This window comes from Carassius gibelio, chromosome B15, assembly GCF_023724105.1.
Source record: "Carassius gibelio isolate Cgi1373 ecotype wild population from Czech Republic chromosome B15, carGib1.2-hapl.c, whole genome shotgun sequence".
Taxonomy (NCBI): domain Eukaryota; kingdom Metazoa; phylum Chordata; class Actinopteri; order Cypriniformes; family Cyprinidae; genus Carassius; species Carassius gibelio.
Window position 1 is genome coordinate 15,025,246 of NC_068410.1, and position 22,942 is coordinate 15,048,187.

At 40.5% G+C, this 22,942-nt stretch overlaps 1 protein-coding gene across 5 annotated transcripts; it reads left to right on the plus strand.

The window, feature by feature from the left end:
* Positions 1–1,919: 1,919 nt before the first annotated feature.
* On the plus strand, positions 1,920–22,935 carry LOC127972920 (autism susceptibility gene 2 protein homolog). 5 transcript variants are annotated; one of them, XM_052576913.1, is made up of 14 exons: positions 1,920–2,025; positions 10,712–10,748; positions 17,457–17,756; positions 17,840–18,054; positions 18,161–18,205; positions 18,923–19,018; positions 19,396–19,467; positions 19,618–19,647; positions 19,744–19,815; positions 19,925–20,060; positions 20,523–20,603; positions 20,695–20,778; positions 20,874–21,084; positions 21,673–22,935. In XM_052576913.1, the coding sequence occupies exons 3-14, from the start codon at positions 17,660–17,662 to the stop codon at positions 22,781–22,783; spliced, it is 2,250 nt and encodes a 749-aa protein (XP_052432873.1). In that variant the 5' UTR covers positions 1,920–2,025; positions 10,712–10,748; positions 17,457–17,659; the 3' UTR covers positions 22,784–22,935. The 5 variants fall into 5 exon arrangements, with proteins under 5 accessions (XP_052432873.1, XP_052432876.1, XP_052432872.1 ...); XM_052576916.1 differs by lacking the exon at positions 1,920–2,025 and adding an exon at positions 9,917–10,353 and having other exon boundaries at positions 17,840–18,033; XM_052576912.1 differs by lacking the exon at positions 1,920–2,025 and adding an exon at positions 9,918–10,353.
* The last annotated feature ends 7 nt before the right edge of the window (positions 22,936–22,942 follow it).

Consider the following 22,942-nt stretch of genomic DNA (forward strand, 5'->3'; position numbering starts at 1 on the left):
AATAGAACAAACATCTGAAGCCATAAGAGAAACATATAAAATGTGCAAAGCAGAGGGGCGCGAGAACTGGACTTGAGATCCGCTGACTTATACTGTCTTTTTATGTGTTGCGTTGCATCGCGCCGTGTAAAAAAATAAATAAAACCATGTCTGCATTTGTGATCAGAGAAATGACAAACAAGCTCTACTCTACACTTCTCAAAACTCACGTTTAAATCATCAAAGGCAAATCCTTTAAATATGTAAAAGTACTTACAGACTGTGAGTCAGAACAGCCAGCATTGTAGTTTTCTCTCCCAGGATCAGGAAACAGTCCTCTATAAAATGTGCTGCACACATCTGAATATTTGGGTTAAACTGTTTTGGAACAGTGTTGTAAATAGAACTTAAGCACTGAATTCTAGTTGTGTCCTCTTTTGAAAGACCAAGCAAAGTATTTTTGCTTTCACAACGAAACACAGCATCTGTCTCCAAAACGTGGCATCAGCGGCAACAGCAAGAATCAAAGTTACACCTTCTTTCTTTGCTTGAGCATTTGGGTGACATTATGCAAATCTTCCCACATCATGACGTAGAGATGTTGGGGGAGTTAGAACGAGTCGTTTTAAGGGTGTGTGGTTGATTCTTAACTTTTATAAAGAATATCCCTTTGGATTTGAGACTTAAGTCTTTGCAACTTCACAGATCTTATTCATGCACCAAGAGCTTGTAACACTCCAAAGAGAAAGAAATAATTAAAATTTCATCATATGACCCCTTTAAGACTAGTCCCAGATGAAATTGCATTTCTATTTTATCGAAAAGAAACTTTCACTGCTTTATCTTAAAATATGTCAGTGCCATTGTTTTGTGTTAAGATGCACACCAATAATATTTTTTTTTCTAAGGTACCTCTATAAAAGCTAATTAAATTGAACTATGAACCAGTCCTGGCTTAATCTGAGCCTTGTCTGCAGAAACCAGCCTATTTATATGTTACCTTTACATACAGTGATCCAAAAGATACGGACACTCAAGGTAAGTGTCAAAATCTATAAATGTTGTTGCATTACATGCCACATATCAAACTAGAAAAATTCAGCTATTTGCTATATTACTAGATTTGTTATCTAGTGCAATGAAATTCAAGCATTTTAAGTGTGACTTAATTTTCTGAATCGGTTTGTTTAGTATTTTTATATACTTTCATAGTATTCATTTGTATTTCAAATTAGCTTGTATTTTTATATTTTCAGTTTTAGTAATTATGTGCTTTAGTTCTATGCTCTTGTGACTTATTTTGATTTAGCTTTATTTTTATTTCAGTTTCAGCTTCAGCTTATTTTATTTTAGTAATAATATTGCATAACAATGTTTCAAATTTTATTCATTTAATATTTATATTCTGTTTCATTTCTGCTTTATTTCAAAAATATACTTTTTAACAGTTTCAGTTATAGTTAACGATAACAAAGTTGCCTAAAAATGGCTTTTAGTAGATGATTTTTTGTAGCTGTCAGCCATAAATAAACAAAAATAACACCTCAGTGAATGGTTATTGAATTATTAACTTGATAAGTAAACTTTCCAGCATTTCAGTAAAATACCTGATAACACTTTCTTTTTTTTTTTTGCATTCTGTGCTGTCTCTGTAATGCAGTGTATCTGAACACAGTGATGGGACTGCCAGATGGTAAGCATCCCAAGGACGTTAGTGAAGCCAAGACTCATGCGGAGCCATCGCAGAATACAATTTGTTTCATTGTAACAGCATGCCAAGGCAGGCTCAGCGGAGGGCCGGTGTGCTCTGTGCTCTCATAAGTATGCAAGAACAGAATGAAGCGAAGCTACATGATACATAAATCCTTCTATGCTTATGTAGACAGACCTATGTAGCCACCACTAAGCAGTATACGCAATGACACGAGACCTGATTATGAATCCTGCCCCCCTACAGATTAACAGAAAAAGAGAGGTGGTCATCTAGGAAGGATCGTTTCACACCATAACCTGGAAAGGTGAAGCATCTTCCTGATTTCGGAGCTGGTAAGTTAAGTGGTTTTACACGCAGTGCAGCAAATTTGAACTTGGAATGTAAGTAAACGAGCGCCAGAAATAATATCTCGTTTGCGCTCTCTCCACCGCTTGTAATGGAGAGCGGTGTCATAGCGGGGAAGCAGTTACCCACAACAACCCAATTGATTCTTTCCGTTCAGAAAAGCGGAGTGTGTTGGCAGTGTTTTCCTGATCTGTCTCTGCTCTCTCCATAATGTATGAAGTGCTGGAGGAGCCCTTCATTAGTCTCTGTTGGGCCGGCTGGACAGGCTGGAGATGGCTCCCGGGGCAGTGCTGGACAGAGCTGTAAATTGGATGGCCTGCCCCTGCTGAGCCAGCAGCCAAGACTGCTTGTGTGAATTAGGGAGTGTGTGCCAGAGAGCAGGCGGCGGTGTTTGAGCTCTGTAGGGAAGCTCATGGCTGTCAATTACTCTGCGCCAATGGAGCCCCAGCGCTGGCACGGTGATGGACCAGTCCACCGCTGCCATCATTACCAGCTCCAGTGGACTCCCAGCCCTCTGCCATATGCGCCCACTCAGGGGTCTCCGTCTGTTCAGCGTGGCAGGGATCAGGGATGAAGAAGTAAATGGACCTTGAAATTGATATTGGGTGGTAGAACTCACAAGCTCCTTTATTCTCTTCCCAACATCCACAGGCGAAATTCGAAACTAATTTATGGAGGATTTTTGTCATTTCTTGTATGGAAATAGCAGCCTGTTATTACAGTAAATGATGCATGATAATGGATACTATTCATCAGCCGCTTGTTTCTCCTCGGTTATAAATTAGCAGGGGATTTGTTTTCCGAAGGCAAAGAGAATGCAGAGAATGACCACGCTGCTGTACCTTTAATTGTCCATTCTGTTGCATTACATGGGAGCTGCGCTCCAACAAAAGGTCTGGTCCTGCAGGTTATTAAACCATATTATTCAATGCGCACATATAATATAAAATAATATCAGTAGAAATTCAGTTTTGCATAAAAATTAGCAGGTACAGAAAAGTGTTCAAACTAAATCCGTATTTTATATTAAGAAAATTCTGACACTCCATTACTGGTTCTGAAATCTTAAATATGCATCATATGATTTTGATTGATTCTCAAATGCACCATTTCCAAAATATTAGAGTTTTCTTTGAATTGTATGAATAACAATGTTTGAAAACATAAGATCATTCAAAAAAGCATGTATAAATATTTATATTTTTTCAAAGATTTGGAAAAGAAAGCATAATGCATATCATGAGTAAGATTTTATTTGTTTTTTTTTTCATAATCAGGATTTAAAGTGGTGTTCCTGTAGCTCAGCTGGCAGAACGTGGTGTTAGCAATTCCAAGGTCATGGGTTCAGTTTCCAGGGAATGAAAGCGCTGATAAAAATGTATCTCCTGAGTACATTATGTTGCTTTAGATAAAAGTGTCTGCCAAATCCATAATTGTAATAAATGTACTCTATATTAAATATATATAACACTGATTTACACTGAAAAGCACAGTTGGCAAAGCTCTTCGCAATGATGATATTTGAGCATGGAGAAGTCATTGATATATTGATGTATATAATAAAATATTTACAGATACAAACATCAAACATATTGAAAAACTGCAAAGATTAACAAAAATATCAGAAAGAGCGCAATTGCTTGCATATTGTTTTTCAATTAAAATCAATGTTACCTTTTTTTATTCTGTGGCGGATCAGAAAAACTCAGAATTCAGTAAAAAGGACAGGAAATTTTAAACACTCAATTGCAAAAAAAAAAAAAAAAAATTGTGAGATTTTGCAATAGCAAGAAAAAAAAGTCTGAATTGTGAGGAAAAAAGCTTTTAATGAGAGAATTCTGAGGAAAAATGATAGAAGCTCAGAAGGCTTTTATAATAAACAGCACAATCTGAAGATTCCATTTCACGACTGTCTTTGTTGTGTAAATATACTAATTGCTCAAATGGGGGAAATTAAAGTGCACAACCTTTCCTGTATGTTTGCTTCTGCTTGACAGCGAGCGCGAGTGAACTTTAGCATCCTGTAGGATGATGATTTCTCAGGTGGGTTTTTATCTGCATTACACTGGGGGGCATTGTCACAGATGACATATCACCGTCTCCGCACTAGCATTTTTTTTTGCTAGTAATTTAAATGTGCGGAGGGGACTGTAATTTGTTCTTCATGGATAATATGACCCTTAGCGGAGCAAGATCATGGGTCGGCTGAAGTGATATTTTCTGGTAATGATGGTCATACATCATTCCTGACGGCGTGGGTTTAGAGGCTAGCACATCACTGCCACGTCCTCTGGGACTCGCTGCCATAAACAAGTAAGACATGAGCGCCCTGTGGAGGGCCGTGCAATTTTTACGAGCTTATCCTGAGCCCTTGGTGGCTGGAGGCTGAGCCTCTCGCTGTCGTGGTGATTAATACCTCTGAAGCCCTATCATCTTTCTTCATGGTCTTCCACTACTGGGGCACTACATTAGAGCTTGATATCCTCAAGGTGATCTGCTGCAATCACTCTCACCATGTAACGGTTGAGGAGAGTCTACAGTCCTTTGAAATATAGTTTGAGTGAAGCAATACGTTTTTAACTTCGTTGTAAGGGTTCGTATTGCTGCAGAATGGTTGTAACTCTTATAAATAGTGTTGCAGGTTCACAAGCTGCAGAGTTAAAGGTTGACAAACATCAGTTACCCGGGAACTGTTGGTTTTTAAAGGGATACTTCACCTGAAAATGAGCATTGTATCATCATTTACCCACCTTTATGTCGTTTCTAACCCAGTATATCTTATTTTTCTGTGGAAGACAAACAATAAAAGATATTTTGAAGAATGTTTCAGCTGCCCATGCTATTAAAGTCAATGGGGTGCAAAACAAAATTTTAGTCATGACTTGCTTATTGTTTATCTTAAAACCTTTAGTGAACTAGTGAAACCTCTCAGGCTGCTGGATAGTGCACTTGCTTTCTTATATTGCTTATGTGAAATCCTTTAATGAAATTTATATTTAAATTTTATATGTCATGATTGCTTTAAAATGCAGAGACTTGTCTGGGTTTTTTATGAGCTGTGATTTACCTCCACTTTTGAATAGACCTTTATAGAGTTGTCCTGTTATATGACATGAAAGAACTAGGTCAGGCTTCACAAATGAGCTTGATAAATGAATGTTTATGGGATTGATTGTATGGCCTAAATGATTTGTTATTTCCCTTTAGACATTAACAGACTTTGTAAATTAGGTGTCAGAGTAACAACCAGCATGTAATAAAAGCTGTTCACATTATTCTTCCAAAATCGCCAATAGAGAAGGTGTGTAATCACCCCCTGCGATTTATTTTTGGAACCAATGAAGAAAATGATTTGACACCACGAGAAACATCCCATCTGCTTCAGTGTTCTCCACATTTCTACAATGGTCTCGATTTGACAGAACAAATAATCTGAAAATGTCTAAAAATGATAAAGAATTATTTTATTAAGTGACCAATGAGGATAGTCTGTGTTGGGTTTTGTTTTATATTGACATTGAAAATGAAAGTCAATTATAAATCCTAATAATAATAGTTCAGGATAATATATTGTAGAGATTGCATATGCACTAGTCACTTTTATTAGCAGCGCACAATATATCTGCCATTATAGAGATTTTTATTTATTTATCATATCACCCAATACTGGATTACCTTTCTTGCCATCTCACTTAAGGATAGTTCAGTTCTATATCTAATTAATAAAATCTAATAATTTGATGAAACTTTAATGCAATCTTAATTAAATCTCAAAATGAATATCCATTTTTCTTACTGTGCATTATATGTATTATGATGCATAAACGGATGTTTTTGTTTTGTGATTTATTTAGATAAAAAAATGATCAATGCCTTAATAGGTTATATATTGCAATATAAAATAATGATCAGTATCAAGGGCCGTATTTTTGCACATGTAGCTCTTTAAAATACATGAGAATTTTGCAATAAGGCTTCACTCCTAAAGAAAGCTTTGGCTTTTGAGTTCGCCTGCACACAAACAAAGCTGAAGGAATGCACTTTGCCCCGTTTGATAGCTCTTTACCCACTCTCCTCCTCCATCTGCACTCATGACTGCAGTGGGAGCCCGGCGATTATGATGGAAATCTCACAAGCCATTACCATGAAGAGGCTGGGCCCGATGCAGACAGCTTAATGGACTCATTTGTAATTGGTAGGGGGCAATGGCTAAGCTACCGTGGCCTTTGTGTGATTGAGTATAGAGGCATGCATGCAAATGTGACAAATGAATAGGAATTGAGCCTCTCAGGTTTTGTGCGGCTTTCTCCAGCTCTCCGTTCAGCCAGAGTGACCTTGAGAGGCAGTGCAGTAGGTGTTAAGAATCGTATAAAGAGGTGTTAACACTGGGGGCAGTGAACGGAAAGGAACAATTCATGAAGTCTAAAGTGGCATATTCATTAGCTGCCATATGAATTGGTTTGGAAGGAAGCTGTTGTGCAAAGCCGCGAGGTACGCATCGGTTATGAACACTTCATAAGTGGCATCCGAATGCTCCATGGGCCTATTTACCGCCCTGCTAAACGAGCATAAAAGGCCACTTTCTGTGCTCCCTGTATGTGCCAAGACTTTTCATTCAGTGGAAAATAAGTCCTCACAGGTGATCGCTGCAGGCTTTGTAAGCTCGAAAATCATTTGATATGCAAGCGCATGACTATTTTAGAGGTTTTGCCTTGGTTGTTTCCCTAAGCCATCAACGTGAGCTTCATTGTCCGAGGTGTTTTTTGTGCGCCATTGGGAAGAGAGCCTGTTCGTCACAGATGTCCAGGGAAAATTACACAAGTCCCTCATTAATGAATGGCTCAACAGTCTCTGGAGGTGGCCTCAGAGGCAGCTCTTTAATGAGCTGGGAACTCAAACACTGCCAAAGTTTACCTCGACCCTGCCTCTTGCGCTCGGGTCAGTCGGAAGAGCAATTCAATTCAGGGCCACTGAAGCAGAGGGGAATGGCCTCACGCTGATTTCTCTCTCGTGGCTCCAAAGGCAGGAATAATGCACTTTTGTCACCCGCATCCTGGGGAATTACAGCTCCTAATTTGATTATGGGAGATTTGATTAACTGGAAAATGGGGATTTCACTAAAACTTTCACATGCTTAATTTATCCCTTGCCGAGCAGATGCAACATTGTGTCATCCCGATGAAAGGGCGTATGGGAACCCTATTCAGTGGTTAGACACTCTTTGAAATCCAAGAATATTGCTATTTCGCCATGGCTCTCACAAGTCAAATGCCTTCGATTATCTCTTCCTGGAAATAGCAACGGCTGTCATGCGAGTTTGCGTACGCCCCGCTTGCGAAGCCTACGTCGATCTGACAGCGCGACATTCTCGCAGCATTTCTGTTTATTGACTGAAAACTCCTGCGGTGTGGAGTCGCTCCATTCCACGAGCGCACATCTTCCAGTACATTAAGATTATGTATTTCATTTCAAGGCCAATTGGCCCTTAGTAATAGTCTCAGAAGGAGCTTGCCATTACAGACCAGTGGTTATGGAGGACAGAAGCTCTTCCAAAGGGCAAGTATGAAGGAATCCATCCCCATTAAAAATGATCTAGTTAAATCAGCGTTCTCTCAAAGGGCCATCGGGCCAAACCTGCTCTTTGAAATTAATAGCCAGACTGGAACTGAAGGGCTAAGGCATCAATTTACTCCTCCTTCAGACAGAAAATCAGTGAAAACAATCAGGCCAAGTCGGCACTAATGACTTTGCCTTTGAGGCGAGTTTGCAAGAATCTTTCGGTGTTTAAGAAAACACAGATGGAAAACTTGTGTGTGCTCATTCTTCCTTCGTTTCTGTTTTTTTTTAGCGCTTTGGGAGGTGGGTAACGTTGGGACAGACGTACATACGCTATCGTAAACTGATTCTTTGTCATAATTACACAAAATGTTTTAGAATTAATTTACTAGAACGAGCACTGAGTTAATAAAAGCCCTTGTTTCACATCTCATTTTCAGTAATCACATCTGACTACGTATTTCTGCATTTGATGATTATAATGACACAGTTTCGGAGTGATTTACTATTTTGTGTTAGTTGCACATGCTGTGCGCTGGTAATATATGATTATGTTTTTTTGGAAACTGCTTAAACTGTCATGGCACCGTGAAAATGTTCTGCTCTTTTCAGTTTCATATAAATGAGATTATGACAGTTTGGGGGGAAATTAATGTTTGATATTATTTGGTGATGAAAATGTAATAGTTGTTAAATACTCAGATCTGGGTCAAATTACCAATCCTAACTATTAGGACTAGTACTGAAATGTAGTTAAAAGCAGTGGCTTTATAAACTTCTGTATCCTAAAATCCCATGTGATGTAGAAAAATCTATGAATATCAAAACAAAATGTATCTATTTATTTGTCAAAATAAATAATGCTTATAAAAATAGCATTGAATTATGATAAGGTTAGAGTCGCAGCAATAGTTATAGTAGCCAGTCATGTTCAAAACAAGAATTAGTTGCAAAAAAACGAGTAGTTAGTAGTTAGAACGGTGAATGAATGCAGCTTGTATATCTCAAAACATCACATACAAAGATGCCATATATCTCGCCGCTTCCGTGCGAACACTTAATACTTGCGACTTAAGATTTAAAAAAAAAATAATACAAATAATTTAACCAAAATGCTCTTCTTCTGAAGTACTCATAAATAATGTCTATTCTTGTATTAAATATCATATCGCCATAGTCAGGATAGTAAAGCACAGCAATAACATCTTGCCCAGCTAGAAGCTTTTATTTGGAGCTTATAAATTATGAAAAGAAAACCCCCTAATCTTCTTCTGTTTGATGATATTTGATGGCTCTCGTGTAGGTCTGAATTAATATTTCATCTAGACCCCACACATCTGCCTCCAGTCCCATAGATCGAACGGCCTCCGAGGGGAGAAGAGGGTTTCAGTGCCACCCGTGTATTCATCCGCCTATGGGTGCCCCAGTGCGTGCAGTCAGAAGAAGGAAGCAGAAAATGTTTTTCTGGCAAGCTGGAGATCCACACCCCGCTGAGGAGTCGCAAATCACAGCTTCGTCCCAGCAGGAGGACCAACTTCAGCTTGAACAAGGCCTTGTTTTGTTCAGAGCCTGTGAAATGCAATTAGAAACTCCCTCAGGGCCGACAGGGGCAATGACTGAATGGGACCTCCCCGCGATCCTGGCGGGCCATGGACTTTGAAGTCTTCTTCTATCTCCCCAAGAGAGCCCATCCCCGGTTCAGAGAGGACACCGCATTAGCAACAGAAGACATGAGGCTGATGAGTGCAGGAGCTTTCATGTGCCTCATCCCATGGGGGTGTTGACGCTTCTAATAAATTACGTGATATATCTGTTGTGATAATATCCCGTCTTGTGATTCATCATCTCGCCGTGCCCTTTTCCCACTGACATTCACAAGCCTTCTGTCCAAAGAAGAGCCTTGCGATTGGCTGACCTCACCAAGAATTCCACGACACCGTGTGCATGACATTCACATTTATGTGATGCATTTATAATAAGCTGTGACAGGTACAAATGCAACCACCGCATTAAATCATATCATCCTTTTCTCACCCTACAAAAGAAGCAGGGTGGCATATCAGCACAGAAGCATTAATTGGAGCCGCCAAGTCACCCAATAAGGGTGAAGTCTCATTTCGGTGTGAGGTGGAAGTGTCTCATCAGCATTCTGAACCCGTTGCCTGTCCCCTCTGGTTATTCTGGGCTTGTAATTAAGAGGATGGCCATAATCACTAGACTGTCTATACGTACGTGTTGAGCAGAGAGGAGGAGAGTGTTGTAATTGTTGTGCCGCCGGGGTGCCGCTCTCAGGGCTGAGGAGGGAGGTGTGGGAGTGTCCGCTGAGGGAGGGATCACAGGAATGCACGGTTCGCTACTGAGGGAGCATTCTTGAGCCGAGCTGAGTGCAGCCGGACACGCTCTGGAAAGGATCTCAAACCTGCTTTGAGTGGATTTGCGCTTAATCTGTTGATGGTGAAGGAGCTCGGAGCCTCACGTTTACTGTGTTTGGAGGATTTTACTGGATACCGGTTCAGTGTCTGGAAAGGATTGGTTCAGGATGTTTAATATCATACATGCCCTGATGTTCAAAGGGTAAAAACAAACAATTTGTCAGAGCTCCTAGATGTTTATAGGAAACCACTTTTTAACACTTTTGTGTTCTGGTACTGGAGTGACTGTACTCTGAAAAGCATTGGATAGTTGAAAAAAAAATTGGCAGTATTTTGGATTACATTGAGAAGGGTCTTCTTGCCTTATCGCGTCAGTGTTTTTTTGGGGTAAGTGCTTCTGAAAATGTTTTACTACTTTAAAATTTGGATATGGGTTGATTGTTTTTGCTGTGCATTTTGGATAAAAGTGCAAAAGTGAGACATGCCTTTAATTCTTGAAATTAGTGGTTATGAAAAATTTGTATAATTACATTTTTGATGCCTTTTGATTTTACCCATGTGTTTGTTTCATGTTTTGAAGCATGGGAAAACTATTATTTTTTAGTTCATTTCCTTTGAAAGCGTTGGGATTTAAAGGAGTGAAGCCGCTTGTCAGGTTTTGCAGTGGTGAAACAGTGTCCTCTTGTGGTTCACATGTTTGTGATGGCTAAAGCAGAATTTTTACTGAAATGTATTAATATTGCAGGTTGCTCTGACAGAGATATTCCCTCCTCCAAATGCAGGTATGTACACCTCACATTTAATAACATCACCATTACTAAATAAAAATGTAAAAAATACATTTATGCATTTAGCAGACGCTTTTATCCAAAGCGACTTCAAGTGCATTCAGGCTATCAATTTTTATCTATCATGTGTTCCCCGGGGAATCGAACCCCCAACCTTACGCTTGTCAATGCTTTACCAATTGAGCTGCCTTCAGTATTGTGTTTATTTACCTCCCTGTATGAGAATTCATGAGCAGGCATTATATCTAACACCTCTTGATAGGTTTGATAGATAGACTCAATTATCCAATGATAATGTCATCACATCACTCCTTATTCCAATGAGAACGAATCGTTAAATCGCTAATCGGCATTTTTTGACTATTAAGCTTGCTATATATTCTCAGCTTTGGTCATTACAAAGGTGCAGCTCATGACTTTTTTTTTTCCAAGGTTAAGAATGTTTTCACATTTGAAGCATCACATTTCCATTCTGTAATATAATGAATTACGAAAACAAAACATTTACAAGATACTTTGTTCCTGCATTGGGCAGATGGCATGATGAAAAATCTTCTGGGTTGAGTACAAGGATGTAAAACGCAATATCCGTAGAGCCAATTAGCATTTTGATAACTTAGGAGGTGGGTGCTTTCAGGCCAAGTACGTGCTAGTAATCTTCCACTTAATCGGATAGAGGGTCAGTCACTCCACAGCCAGCCAGCCCGCCCAGAAACACTTTAGCCTTGCTGATTTATTTAACAAGACATTCTCTGTCATGCATTTATTTTTATTTGGTACACTTAACATTTAAATCATGAAGCATTCATGAAAACCACAATTGTTTCTCTCTATATCACTTATCCTCATCATTTCCTTTATGCAGTTTTTCCTTCTTAAGCATGCTGAAATCAAATCAGAGGCACTTAAGAACTTAACCAGATTACTTTCATAGAGTCACCAGCAATAGTTAATGGAATTTACGTCTTTATGTTAGAGCGGGTGCTTTGGAGGCTCTTGTCTGGCACATTTGTCAGCAAGGGCCAAGGTCTATTCAGTATCGCTGGGCTGGAACTTCAATAGACTGATGGATCAGACTGCTTCTACAGAGTACAGAGCTCCTCATGTGCAATAACATTTCATGTGTTTTAGCACTGCTTATAAAATAACTTTCCTTTGGCTTAATCTGATTGGCTGTCTAAGATAACAGAAGGATGCGAACACATAGTGCAGCAATGTTTTGAGAAGCCTATTAAACCTTAAGCCATCTTAATGCAATTGAGTTAAAGGACGCTTGTCTCAATCATAAGGGGATTAGACAGCTTTCAGGGTCTGTTTTATTTCTCAGCGTTCTGCCAAATGCTTCTCAGAATTGAGTTTTTAATTAGACATTTCCTCCTTGAATGACACACATCATATTCCTAATCCTTTAGAGGTGTGTGTTTTTAGAGGCAGCAATAGAGTTCTGATGACATTTACAGACGAGCTGTGTCTGAATATAGGTGATTATTCAGTCAGATACAAAGTTGAAATAGATAAAACAGATACATTTTGTGGTAATAAAGCAATGACATCCAGGTTTGTTTTGTTTGTGGTTGTTTTTCACCAAAAAATATTGAATAATCAGTAAAAAAAATAAAATAAAAAAAAGATTAGATTAATAAATACAAATATTAAATGATTTGGTTAATAGACTTAAAAAATAACTGACGCGTATTATTGACATTTTATAGACAATTAATGCCATTCATGGTCTTCAAATTGTCATCTTTCTGTATTATGTGTTCCCAAATCTGTCTTTTTTAACTCAGTCAATATACTGTTCCTTTGCAGCAAATCAGCATATTAAAATGATTTCTGAGGGATCATGTGATACTGAAGATGAGTAATAAATGCAGAAGATTTAGCATTGCCAGCACAGGAATAAGTTACATATTCAAATACATGGGAAAAGAAAACAGCTAGTTTCAAGCTATTATAATGTTCGGAAGCTTTCTTCTTTAATATGATGATTTCCCTCACTGAAGAATCCCTCACATAAGCACTAGACTATGTTTGACCTTCTGTTGTTATGGTTGTGTGTGTGGTTAATGCTAATACGAGCAGGCTCGCCGAGGAGCTGTGTAATCTGTTCGCCCAACACTCGGCTGTCAAAAGTTGACAGCTTCCCTCAGCACTTATCGCCGTAATGCGTTTCTGCCAGGAATAACTGAACCGCTATTCACAGAGCTGTCTTTGCTTCAGCCCACGGTTTTGGCCGATGTGCAGTGACTGGCCCGGATAGAGGCTTTTTCACGTTCCTGCGATGCTTGTTAAAGCTGTGTTAAGATTAAATGCCATCCAGGGCCCAAAATGCATTTCACAGACATGATCACTTTCAAAGTCGAAGTGAAACTATTCAAGGCCACAGAATAATCTGTTCATCCCCTATCCATTGCAGACATAGGTATACATGTTAGTACAACGAAGTCTGTGAGATAGGCAGCCAGAACAGGGTTGGTATTGTTCACGAGGTAACCCGAGCCGGGACGGGCCCAAGCATCGGGGGATAGTGTATAGCCGAGATCGGCGCTGTTGAGAGATCAGCGAGACAGCTGACTGTTTGGAGCTTTCAGCACAACTCAAATATACACTTTGACTATCCACCTTTAGTGCTCACTTTGCCCCCAGCTCTCACACACGTTACAGCCGTGACTGACCGCTGCAATAAGACTCACAACGAGCCCTTTATCATCAGTTAAGTCTGTTAGAGCTGAGGATCCGGGTCTCTAGTGTCCTTCACGCCGCTGATTGTTTTACTGGCGCTCCAGGGGCTCGGTTTCTCAGAAGCGGGAGGTACAACACATCCCACAGGCATCAGGAGCCATTGTGTGCGTGGCCGGCCTACATCCCCATCACTAATCCCAGACTGAACGAAACATGAGCGCTGAATAATGAAACCGGTCTATGCTGAGCACCGCCGCCTATTGTACTGACTGTGGGGAGAATGCAGTCATTTCGCTCACAGCAATTTATACATCCTTAGTCTGTGTCCTGAACTGGCCTTTCTCATCATCCTTTGGGAAGGGATTACGTTATAATAACAAGAGATGACTTGCTCAGATACGCCTTGATTCTGTCATATGCTGTAAATGGCTGATGAAATTAGGTTTTGGAGTATATATATATATATATATATATACATTTTTTTTAAGTAAACTCCTTATTTGCTACTTATTAATAGTTCATAAGGTAGTTGTTTAGTTTAAGTATGGGGTAGGATTAAGGGATGTAAAAAAATTGTCTTATAGAATAAGGCATTAATATGTGCTTTATAAGAACTACTTACAGCCAATGTGCTAGTTATATGCATGCAGCTAGTTAATAGAATTACTGATTTGATCCATAAAAAAAATAACAGTAAGCATGTGCTTAAAATCCTGTGCATACCACCCAGTTGGCTTTTTGCTTTGATGTATTAAGTGGAAGAGAGAGAGAGAGAGAGAGAAAGAGAGAGAGAGAGCACTGCCATAAAGGAAGTGTTCGCTTAGTCTGTGTGATACCCAACACCACAGACTGTGATCCTGCAGACAGACTGGCAAGTTGAGAATAGAGAGATACTGTTCCCCTGTGTCTCATTCAAGAGCTGTTGAACGCCTGCTGAACGCTGCACCAGAGACAACTCTCTAAACCTGCCAGCTACAGCCTAGAACGACCGAACCCACACATTTCTAGTGGATTCATACACGGTTCAGGGGTGTGGAGAGCGCAGAGACATAGAGGTAGGAGCTTTTTTAAGCTGTTTTCAGTTGATGACTAATCCTGAATGGCGAAGTTTGAGCATTTGTTTTAGCATATTTCAGCGATACAAACCCACGCAACTGAAATCCAACCGCGAAGTGGTTTCTTCTCGTCGGAGACTGTTCAGAAGTGTCAGAGAGGTGCAGCCGAACAGATGCACCTTAGCTGAGTGGGCTTCGTTCACACACGTGGGAACCTGTCAGCACACAAGAACAACTGTTTCTCAGTTTGAGTCATTTGCCAACTGTGCCCTAGCAATAACGCACACGGCCTCTCGATGCCACCGGATGATTTATGAGACGTCTCCTGCCATCTGCGAGCACGAAACCGCTGAGGGACGGCTACGGTAAACATGCTCATGATTGGAAGATTATGAGGAGTTTCTAGGAGGGCTTACCTGCGCTCCGCCTGAGCCACGCTCGTCTACTTCTGTATGCACACAAAGCTCCCTCCAACTGCTCCTCCACGAGATTAAGAGCTTTCCCCTGGCACCCCGTCAAGGACAAAATTTAAAGAACACGAGTGTTTAACCTCCAGCTAATCTTGTCTTTGTGAGAATGAAGGGATTAGACCATTCGTTTCTGCATGCCTGGAAGGGTTAGGCCAGTAATGGGCTTGATGAATGACAAAAATGGCTCGGGGAAGGCAGCTGCCAACTGACACAAGACGACAAATTCGCTGGTGGCCTGACAGCTCCAAAAAAGAGACTTAGCTTGATTCCTGACCTGCATCAAAATAGAGCATTACCGTGCCATGACACTAATTGAAAACAAGCAGTTTAAGCGAAACCAGTCTTATAAACACGAGCCAGATTTTTCATTTCTTGCTTATTGCATCGTCTGATGGAAGGGTACATCAGCACATGCTGTTCTTTGATTAAACGGGATGCAAATTAGATTTAAACACCAGTGCCATTATGGGGGTCTATTAGGGACTCTGTGTGCTTGTTATTTAGCTTTACTCGATTAGTCTGTAGCCGGTCCAGCTATTGCGTTGTGGCATGTGGCGGACTAGTCTGTTCTCCTCCCTTGAGACTCCTGCCTTCATCTGGAAGTTTATAAAGTATTGCATTCTTGGCATTCACGTCTCGGACGCTTCTCCACGCGTGTTTACTGTTCCCAACCATTTGAATGACCCCTGCACCTGTGTCCTCCTACAAACAGCTCATCACAAGGGATTTGGAGCTCAGCTCAGGCGAATAAGTTGCTCCTTGTGTTTCCCTCCTCCATGGACCCCTGGTGTTCGCCAAAGGAGGTCTACCCCTCGGAGAAGCTAACAATCCATTATGGGGCTCTCAAAAGACCTTTCACTATAGATACTGCAGTACTGGAGAAAAGGCCCAAATTGACAGCTCTACACAAAAGAGATTTACTGCTTTGCTTTATGTGCATGAGTGCTGTTCAAAAGGAGGTAATTGCAGGTTGTATAGATGGGCCAATCCCTAAGGGATTTCACCCCTTCATCACATTTGCATTCATTATTAGCGCCCCCGGGAGGGACCAGTAAATGTCACGGTGAAACCGACATCATCAGTGGTATGGCAATGCATGAAAAGGCTAATGCTGTAAAAACAGAGATATCCTACTCTTTTTTTTATTATTAGGGGCCAAGAACCAAAGGTACCTATTGTATACGATAGGCTGTTGCACCGACTGACATGAAAATGTAACCAGATTATCTTCAGACCATGCTGGCAAGAAGTTAAAGTTAATTCAAGTTGATTTGTCCAATCATTCTTGAATAACATGCAAAAGAATTATATGAACAGCACGCAAAAATGCATGTAAGGCTATATCGCCACAACAATTAGACATATTGAGACAAATCTTGGTGAGTGTTATAACAAGCATGACCTGAGACTACCTGTAGCGTTTCGGCACTGTGCCACCTACTGCTTATAACTTCTGAACGGTTGGGCCAAAAATGACAAAACTGGTCTCTTTAGATTCGATGCATCATACCAAGTCGAATGGTATCCAATTTTCCCATGTAATCTTTGCTTAAAATAGGAGTGATACATTTTTTTAAAATGTTTTTTAATGAAGTCTCTTACTGAAGTGCTCATTAAAGAAAAAAAATTACTATTGTAAAATATCATTACAACTCTTATTTATTTATTTTTTAATAATGGTATTTCATTCCTGTGATGGCAAAGCTGAATTTTCAGCATCATTACTCCAGTCTTCAGTGTCACATGATCCTTCAGAAATAATTCTGATATACTGATTTGGTGCCCAATAAACATTTCTTATTATTACAAACATTAAAAGTTCAAAAGAACAGTATTTAGTTGAAAAATCTCTTGTACTATTATAAATGTCATTTTCCCCATCACTTTTGATTCATTTATAGCACTATAACTGAAAAAGCATTTACAAAAGAAATCTTACTTCCCCTAAACATTTCAGTGGTACTGTATGTACATTTTTCAGATTTTTGGTAAGAACTACAGTATTACCTCAAATAGTCTATGCAGTTTTATCATTGCTCATAAGAAATAGTAGTCCAAGAATGCTTATTAATATCGGTGTGAACTGTAACCCATTTTTTCCCCCATAATGTGACATTTCTAACAGAAAAATTAAAGAGATGAGTTCATTTAAATCAGGAATTGATTGCAAAAGTCTGGTTCCAGGAGTTTTTTTGTTTGTTTTTTTTTTACTTTTACAGACTTACCATGAGCTGTAAATGCAAATGTATAGTATATTACTTAATTAAACCCATCAAAAATTCAACAATATTTAAAAAACTTGCGTTATGACTCTATATTTAGGGACCATAATTTTACAGATAGAAGTGGGCACAGAGTGTAGCATTGTGATGAGGCAATCAGTGTAACCTTGCTCTACTCAAAGTGACTAAATCACCGTTTGGTTAGATGGATTCTCTAATTGTCTGGCCTAGTATGCCATGTGTTGACTCAGTATTTTTATTGACTTTCAGGTCTTGCTGATGTTGCTAATACCACAAATGCGAAAGCAGAAAACAATGATCAAAATGCCACGAGGAGGAGACATTTAGAACTCAAGAAGGACTGAAGGAAAACTGAAGGAACAAGCTGTTTGTAGTCATTTTTGTGCACGTGGAGTGCATCAGCACAAGTAAAGAAGAGCATTGTTATCATCCCCATCTCTAAACATCTCAACATGTTTGCCCCGACGACAGCCCTGGCTCCTCCTCCTCCCCTCCTAACAGGAAGTGCTCTGCCAGTGCCCAGCGCGCCAGCAACAGCTCCTTACACAGGTACAGCAGCACCATACAGACTGAAAAAATAAATCCCATATCTGTTAGCTGTGCTCTGATTCGCTCTGTCGTGTGTCCCTTAGATCATGATCTACTGCGGCAAGAGTTAAACTCTCGCTTCTTGGCCTCCCAGACTGTCGATCGAGGAGGCGCTCCAGCTCCCCCGGCCTGTCTGCGCACAGAGTTCCACCAGCACCAGCACACACACCAACACACACATCAGCACACCTTCACTCCGTTCCCCCATTCCATCGTCCCCAGCCCAGCAGCACCACTGGTGCGTAGCCCTGCCAGACAAGTGAGGAGAAATACTCATAATCAGTGCTCATAATAATCTATGTTTTGAGCTGAAATTCTGACAGTTCACTAAGTGAAGGTTAATATCTTTTTCTCTTTTCTTACAGTTTGACAAATACCCCGCTAAAGTGGATAACTTCCATAGACACAATGTAAGTTATATCTTGTGCACACCATGGCCAGTGATTTGAGTTGCATGTTTCTTTTACTCATCCATCTCATTCACCCTGTTTCCACCACTGAATAAAAAAAAAAAAAAAAAAAGGTAATTGTGACTTTTGTAATTTTTTTGGCAATTCTGAGATGTTCAAAATGTGAGAGATAAACTTGCAATTCCAAGAAATTCATAAATCAGAGTTGGAATTACCATTACAATTGTGGGATGTGAAAAAAGTCAGAACAATTTTGACTTTGTTTCTTGCAATTCTTAGACAATTCTAAATACGTTTTAATTCTTTTATCTAATAAACTATATCTATATAAATTTGCAGTTGAAAGCAAAGAAGAATTGAGTCACAATTTCCTTTAGTATTTTTTATTCAGTGGCAGAAGCTTGTCGACATACAGTGCTGTTTTGCTACGGGTGTCCCGAGTTCGAATCCCAACTAGAGGACCCCATCTCTCTCCTACTTCGCTTCCTCTCAGGCCTGACCTGTTCTTTGATAATAAAGGCGGAAATGCCACAAAATTAGAATTGAAAAACAAATCGTGAGATGTAAACTTAGGTTCAGCAATGTACTTTGATTTAATGGGGTCAATTTTGATTTCACTTTAGAGGCCAGAAACAGAAAAGCTTTTGTGTCTTAAATCAGCATGAACACGCTTTTGTTTCCTGAAAGTAATGACATTTTTCTGCTGTTTCCCTACAGTTGGTCCCGTCCTATCCATCAGTAATGACTGGAATACCACCTATGGTTCCACCTGCTGGACCATTCAGCTCTCTCCAGGGAGCTTTTCAGCCCAAGGTCTGTCTGCCACTCTGTCTCTTAGCTTTCTGTTTTGTTTGAAACACAGCATTCTTAAAAGGCCTTGACGTCGCTTAAAGGAAGCCTGTGAATAATAACGTGATAATTCTTGAGTTGAGGTGACCTCCCACAAAGAAAGAAAAGAAAAAACAGAACAGTTTTCTATAGTTTTCAGATGAGATTCTGCAAAGTGTTTATTTTCAGACCCACATTTGCAAAGCCTGTTTTTAAAGGCCATGAATAATAAATGTAAAGGCTGGATTAGCCACACTTATATAAAAGAGAACGTGTGCTGTGGAAGAACAGGGCACGATTCATGATCATGTTAATAATTTAATTGAATATAGACGTAGTATTCACTAATTTTCTGTTTGCAGGCCTCCAACCCACTAGATGTGGTGTCAAGGCCAGGATCTGTGCCACACCAGCTTTTACAGAAGGACTCCAGAGTAAGTTTCAGTTTTGCATCCAATGCAAGGCTTCTCTAATGGGTCAAAATCTGAGCCATATATGTTCATATCATTAAATATTTACAGCTGTTCTGTCTATCATTAAAGAAATATAACAAGGGAAATGTAATGTTTGTTTGTTTTTTTTAGCTTCTTGACACCATGTGTCCTAAACCAAAGGTAAGGTTTACATGTGATCCAACTCCTCTTTATTAACCTAGTAAATCACAATTCTTTACCCATCATTCATTGTTTTGTTTTTTTCATTTTCCTCAGAAACCTGGGAAGTGGTGTGCAATGCACGTCCACATTGCATGGCAAGTTTACCATCATCAGCAAAAAATTAAGGTAAATGCAAAAGAAATAATTATTCTTTTTTTTAAGATGTGGAATATATCCAGTTTTGGATATAGTAAGCTGTAATTAATATAACCATTTTCTATTTCTGCGGTTACAGAAGCAGATGCAGATTGAGCCACATAAATTAGATTTTGGATTTAAGCCTGAGTTTCTGAATCGATCACCTGTCTCGAGCTTCATGGGACTGCAGCCACGTGATTTACCCCGTCCCTCCACAATCCTCTCTAATGCAGGTACAAATTACAGCAGGGATCAAATCCACACTAGTGACTGTAATTTAGCCAAATTGGATGTTCCTGGATCACTAAATTGTTGGTCCTGGAACAACATCCCATCAACCAATTAGATTATAGGTTTATGGATTAACAGTGCATTCTTATCCACCTGGTACTTCCCATTGATTTTAGGGTAGTCCCGTTCTCCTGCTAGAGGGCCAGTGTCCTACAGAGTTCAGCTGCAACTGTAATTAAACACATCTGAACTAGCTAATTAAAGATTTCAGGATTACTTAAAGGATTACTTCCAGGTATTTTAGGGCAAGCTGGAGCTATATTCTGCAGGACGTTGGCTCTTAAGAAACAGGACTGGGGTAGGGTTAGGTACTGCCAGTGTCAACATTAAGCAGTGTCCTGTGATTTTTATAAGAGATTGTCTGACAGAAACAGGACTGTCCTCACCAGTATCTTTCTTGTTAGGTCCCACACACCCTTCAGTTTCGCCCTATGGACCCTTACCCCATACCCCAAACAATCTCCACAGTGTAATCCCCCATCATGGTAAGATCACGTCTGACTTTAAAATTTAATTCATATTAGACCAACATTACTCCTGAAATTCTAAACTGCCTTATCTCTTGTTATTGTGTAGAGACTCTTAATAAGCCACTCACCTTTGGAGGGCTAAGTACACTGAGCTCATCTGCCTTTGGAGGACTAGGAAACCCATCACTAAGTAAGGATATCTTTTGTCCTGACGTGAAAGGATCTGCTTTTGCTGTAGGTTAAAAATGCAGTCTTTCATGACTGATGATAATTATGCATTCACAGCACCAAATTCAGCACAAGGGACTAAAGATGGTAAAACGATGCCAACTTCAAGTGGACAACTGGAGACCTGGAACAGATTGCACCAGACACCCTCATCCTTCCCAACGCTGCCTCTGTGTCCAAGGCCTTCTGAAACTGAGAGAGCTCTCTCTATACCGGACAGAGCAGCGATGAAGAGAGATTCCCTAGACAACAAAGATGACAAGGAATGGTAAGTACCCACTATTTTGCGATTCCAAGATCAAGATGATCTTGACAGAATCATGTCCGTTAGAATTCACCTCAATGACAGTCCCTTAGTCAGCATGTGCATCCCTGAAAGTTTGTGACCCGGTTGCTACCATATTTGCTAAATGGGGACTTTGTTCTGGAAAAAAATTCAAACTGGGAACTTCCAAGGAGTCCTGCACTAGCCGAGCAACTGTTATTGAACCGTTGGGAATGCTATCAGTTTGCCTTCTAAAGTTATGTAGGCCTCCATGATGTGTTTCAGGAGCAAACTGCCTAAGCCAGAGGTGTCCATTCCTGATCGCGGGAAGGACAATGTCCTGCAAAGTGTATCTTCAGTTTTAATTAAGTGCCTAAACCAGTTCATTAAGGTCTTAAAGATTACCTAAGGAAGCTCTAGGCAGGTGAGTTTGGGGCAGGTTGTATTTAATCTCAGGACTGCAGGACATTGGACTTCCATGAACAGGTTTGGACACCCCTGGTGCTAGATAACCTACCTGATCAAGAATTCTTAGAGTTGACCTCCTGGTTAAGAGTTTAATTGGAAAATTATTTATTTCAATCATTGCAGGGAGCCAAAAGAGAAATCAAATCGGAGGCTTTTGTCACCCATCAGGAACAGTGCACTGGACAACAAACAACCAACAGAGTCCGTCAAAAGTTCCTCTCCTGATGAGACCAAGGAAGAGGAGCAGACAAGAGAGAAAACACAAGCCCAAGAGCTTCCGCAACCAACTCGACAAACCGAGGAGCCAAAACACAAAGAGATCCAAAGTGACAAAAAAGAAAAGGATGTCAAAAGTGAGCAGCAGCAGCCCGCTGAGGACAAGCCAGCAGGAAAAGAGAGTTCATCACCCAAGCAACAGAGAGAGGATCTCAAGCGGCCAAACAGTGATAGCCAACCCTGGGAGCCAGCTGAGAAGAAGATTAGAGTCGAATATGAACCGCATGCAAAGAGCAGCAAGGTGAGGGTGAAGGAGGAGAAGAGAGACAACCAGGACCATGAGGTTACAACACACCAGAAAGCTTTGGAAAAACCATGGCAGGATCCCAGAGTCTCTGCTATTAACCCTTCACCTCTTTCAACTCTTCCTTTGCCAATAGGAATCCCAGCTGGACATTCTGGTCTTGACAGGACAAGGCTAGTCTCACCTTTTCTGGGAATGGGTCCACTTCCTGGAGCCGAAAGGCTGCCTTACTCGCCTCAGCACTGGGAGTCTATGCGGAATGTTTACCGAGGCTTAGATCTTCCTCGTAGGGACTCCATGGGCAAGGACCTCCTAATAAGAAATGACCCCCTGCAACGTGCCATGATGGGGCACCCTGCTTACCCCCGTGAGCCATTTCTGCAGTCCATGGCCTTGATGCAAAGGAGTCAACTGGAGGAACGGCAGCGTATGGCCTTCCTGAGAGAGGAAAGCGAGCGTAGCCACCTGCTGGCTATGCATCATAGTGCACTGGATCCTCACTTACAACATCCAGGACTCTTCGCGGCGGCTTACCCCAGTACAGGGCTCCCACATTACACCTCGCTCAGTAGGTCTCTACCTGCTGCTTATATACATGCCCAACCACACCCGCTTTTTCCAATGCTGGCAGCAAGGTCGGGGTCTCCGAGACGGATGACCCCTCTCACAGACAGACCTGTTTCATACCCACACAGAGACACTGAGACTCGGTGAGCTGGACTTAATCAGAAACTGACGGACTTATGTATATCAAGCACTTCGTGTGAAATAACGTGTAGTCGAAATGTACAGTGGTGGAAATGATTTTTTTGGGGGGTCAAAAAAACAAAACAAAAAACAATTAAAATGACTTCTGAGGAAAAAAATGACTTG

What these genes read in the sequence shown, in the direction of transcription:
- LOC127972920 (XM_052576913.1), top strand. Translation starts at nt 17,660, where the DNA reads ATGTTTGCCCCGACGACAGCCCTGGCTCCTCCTCCTCCCCTCCTAACA. An exon ending in TGCGTAGCCCTGCCAGACAA is followed by an intron (nt 18,055 to 18,160) that starts GTGAGGAGAAAT and finishes CTTTTCTTACAG; the next exon opens with TTTGACAAATACCCCGCTAA. An exon ending in ATAACTTCCATAGACACAAT is followed by an intron (nt 18,206 to 18,922) that starts GTAAGTTATATC and finishes GTTTCCCTACAG; the next exon opens with TTGGTCCCGTCCTATCCATC.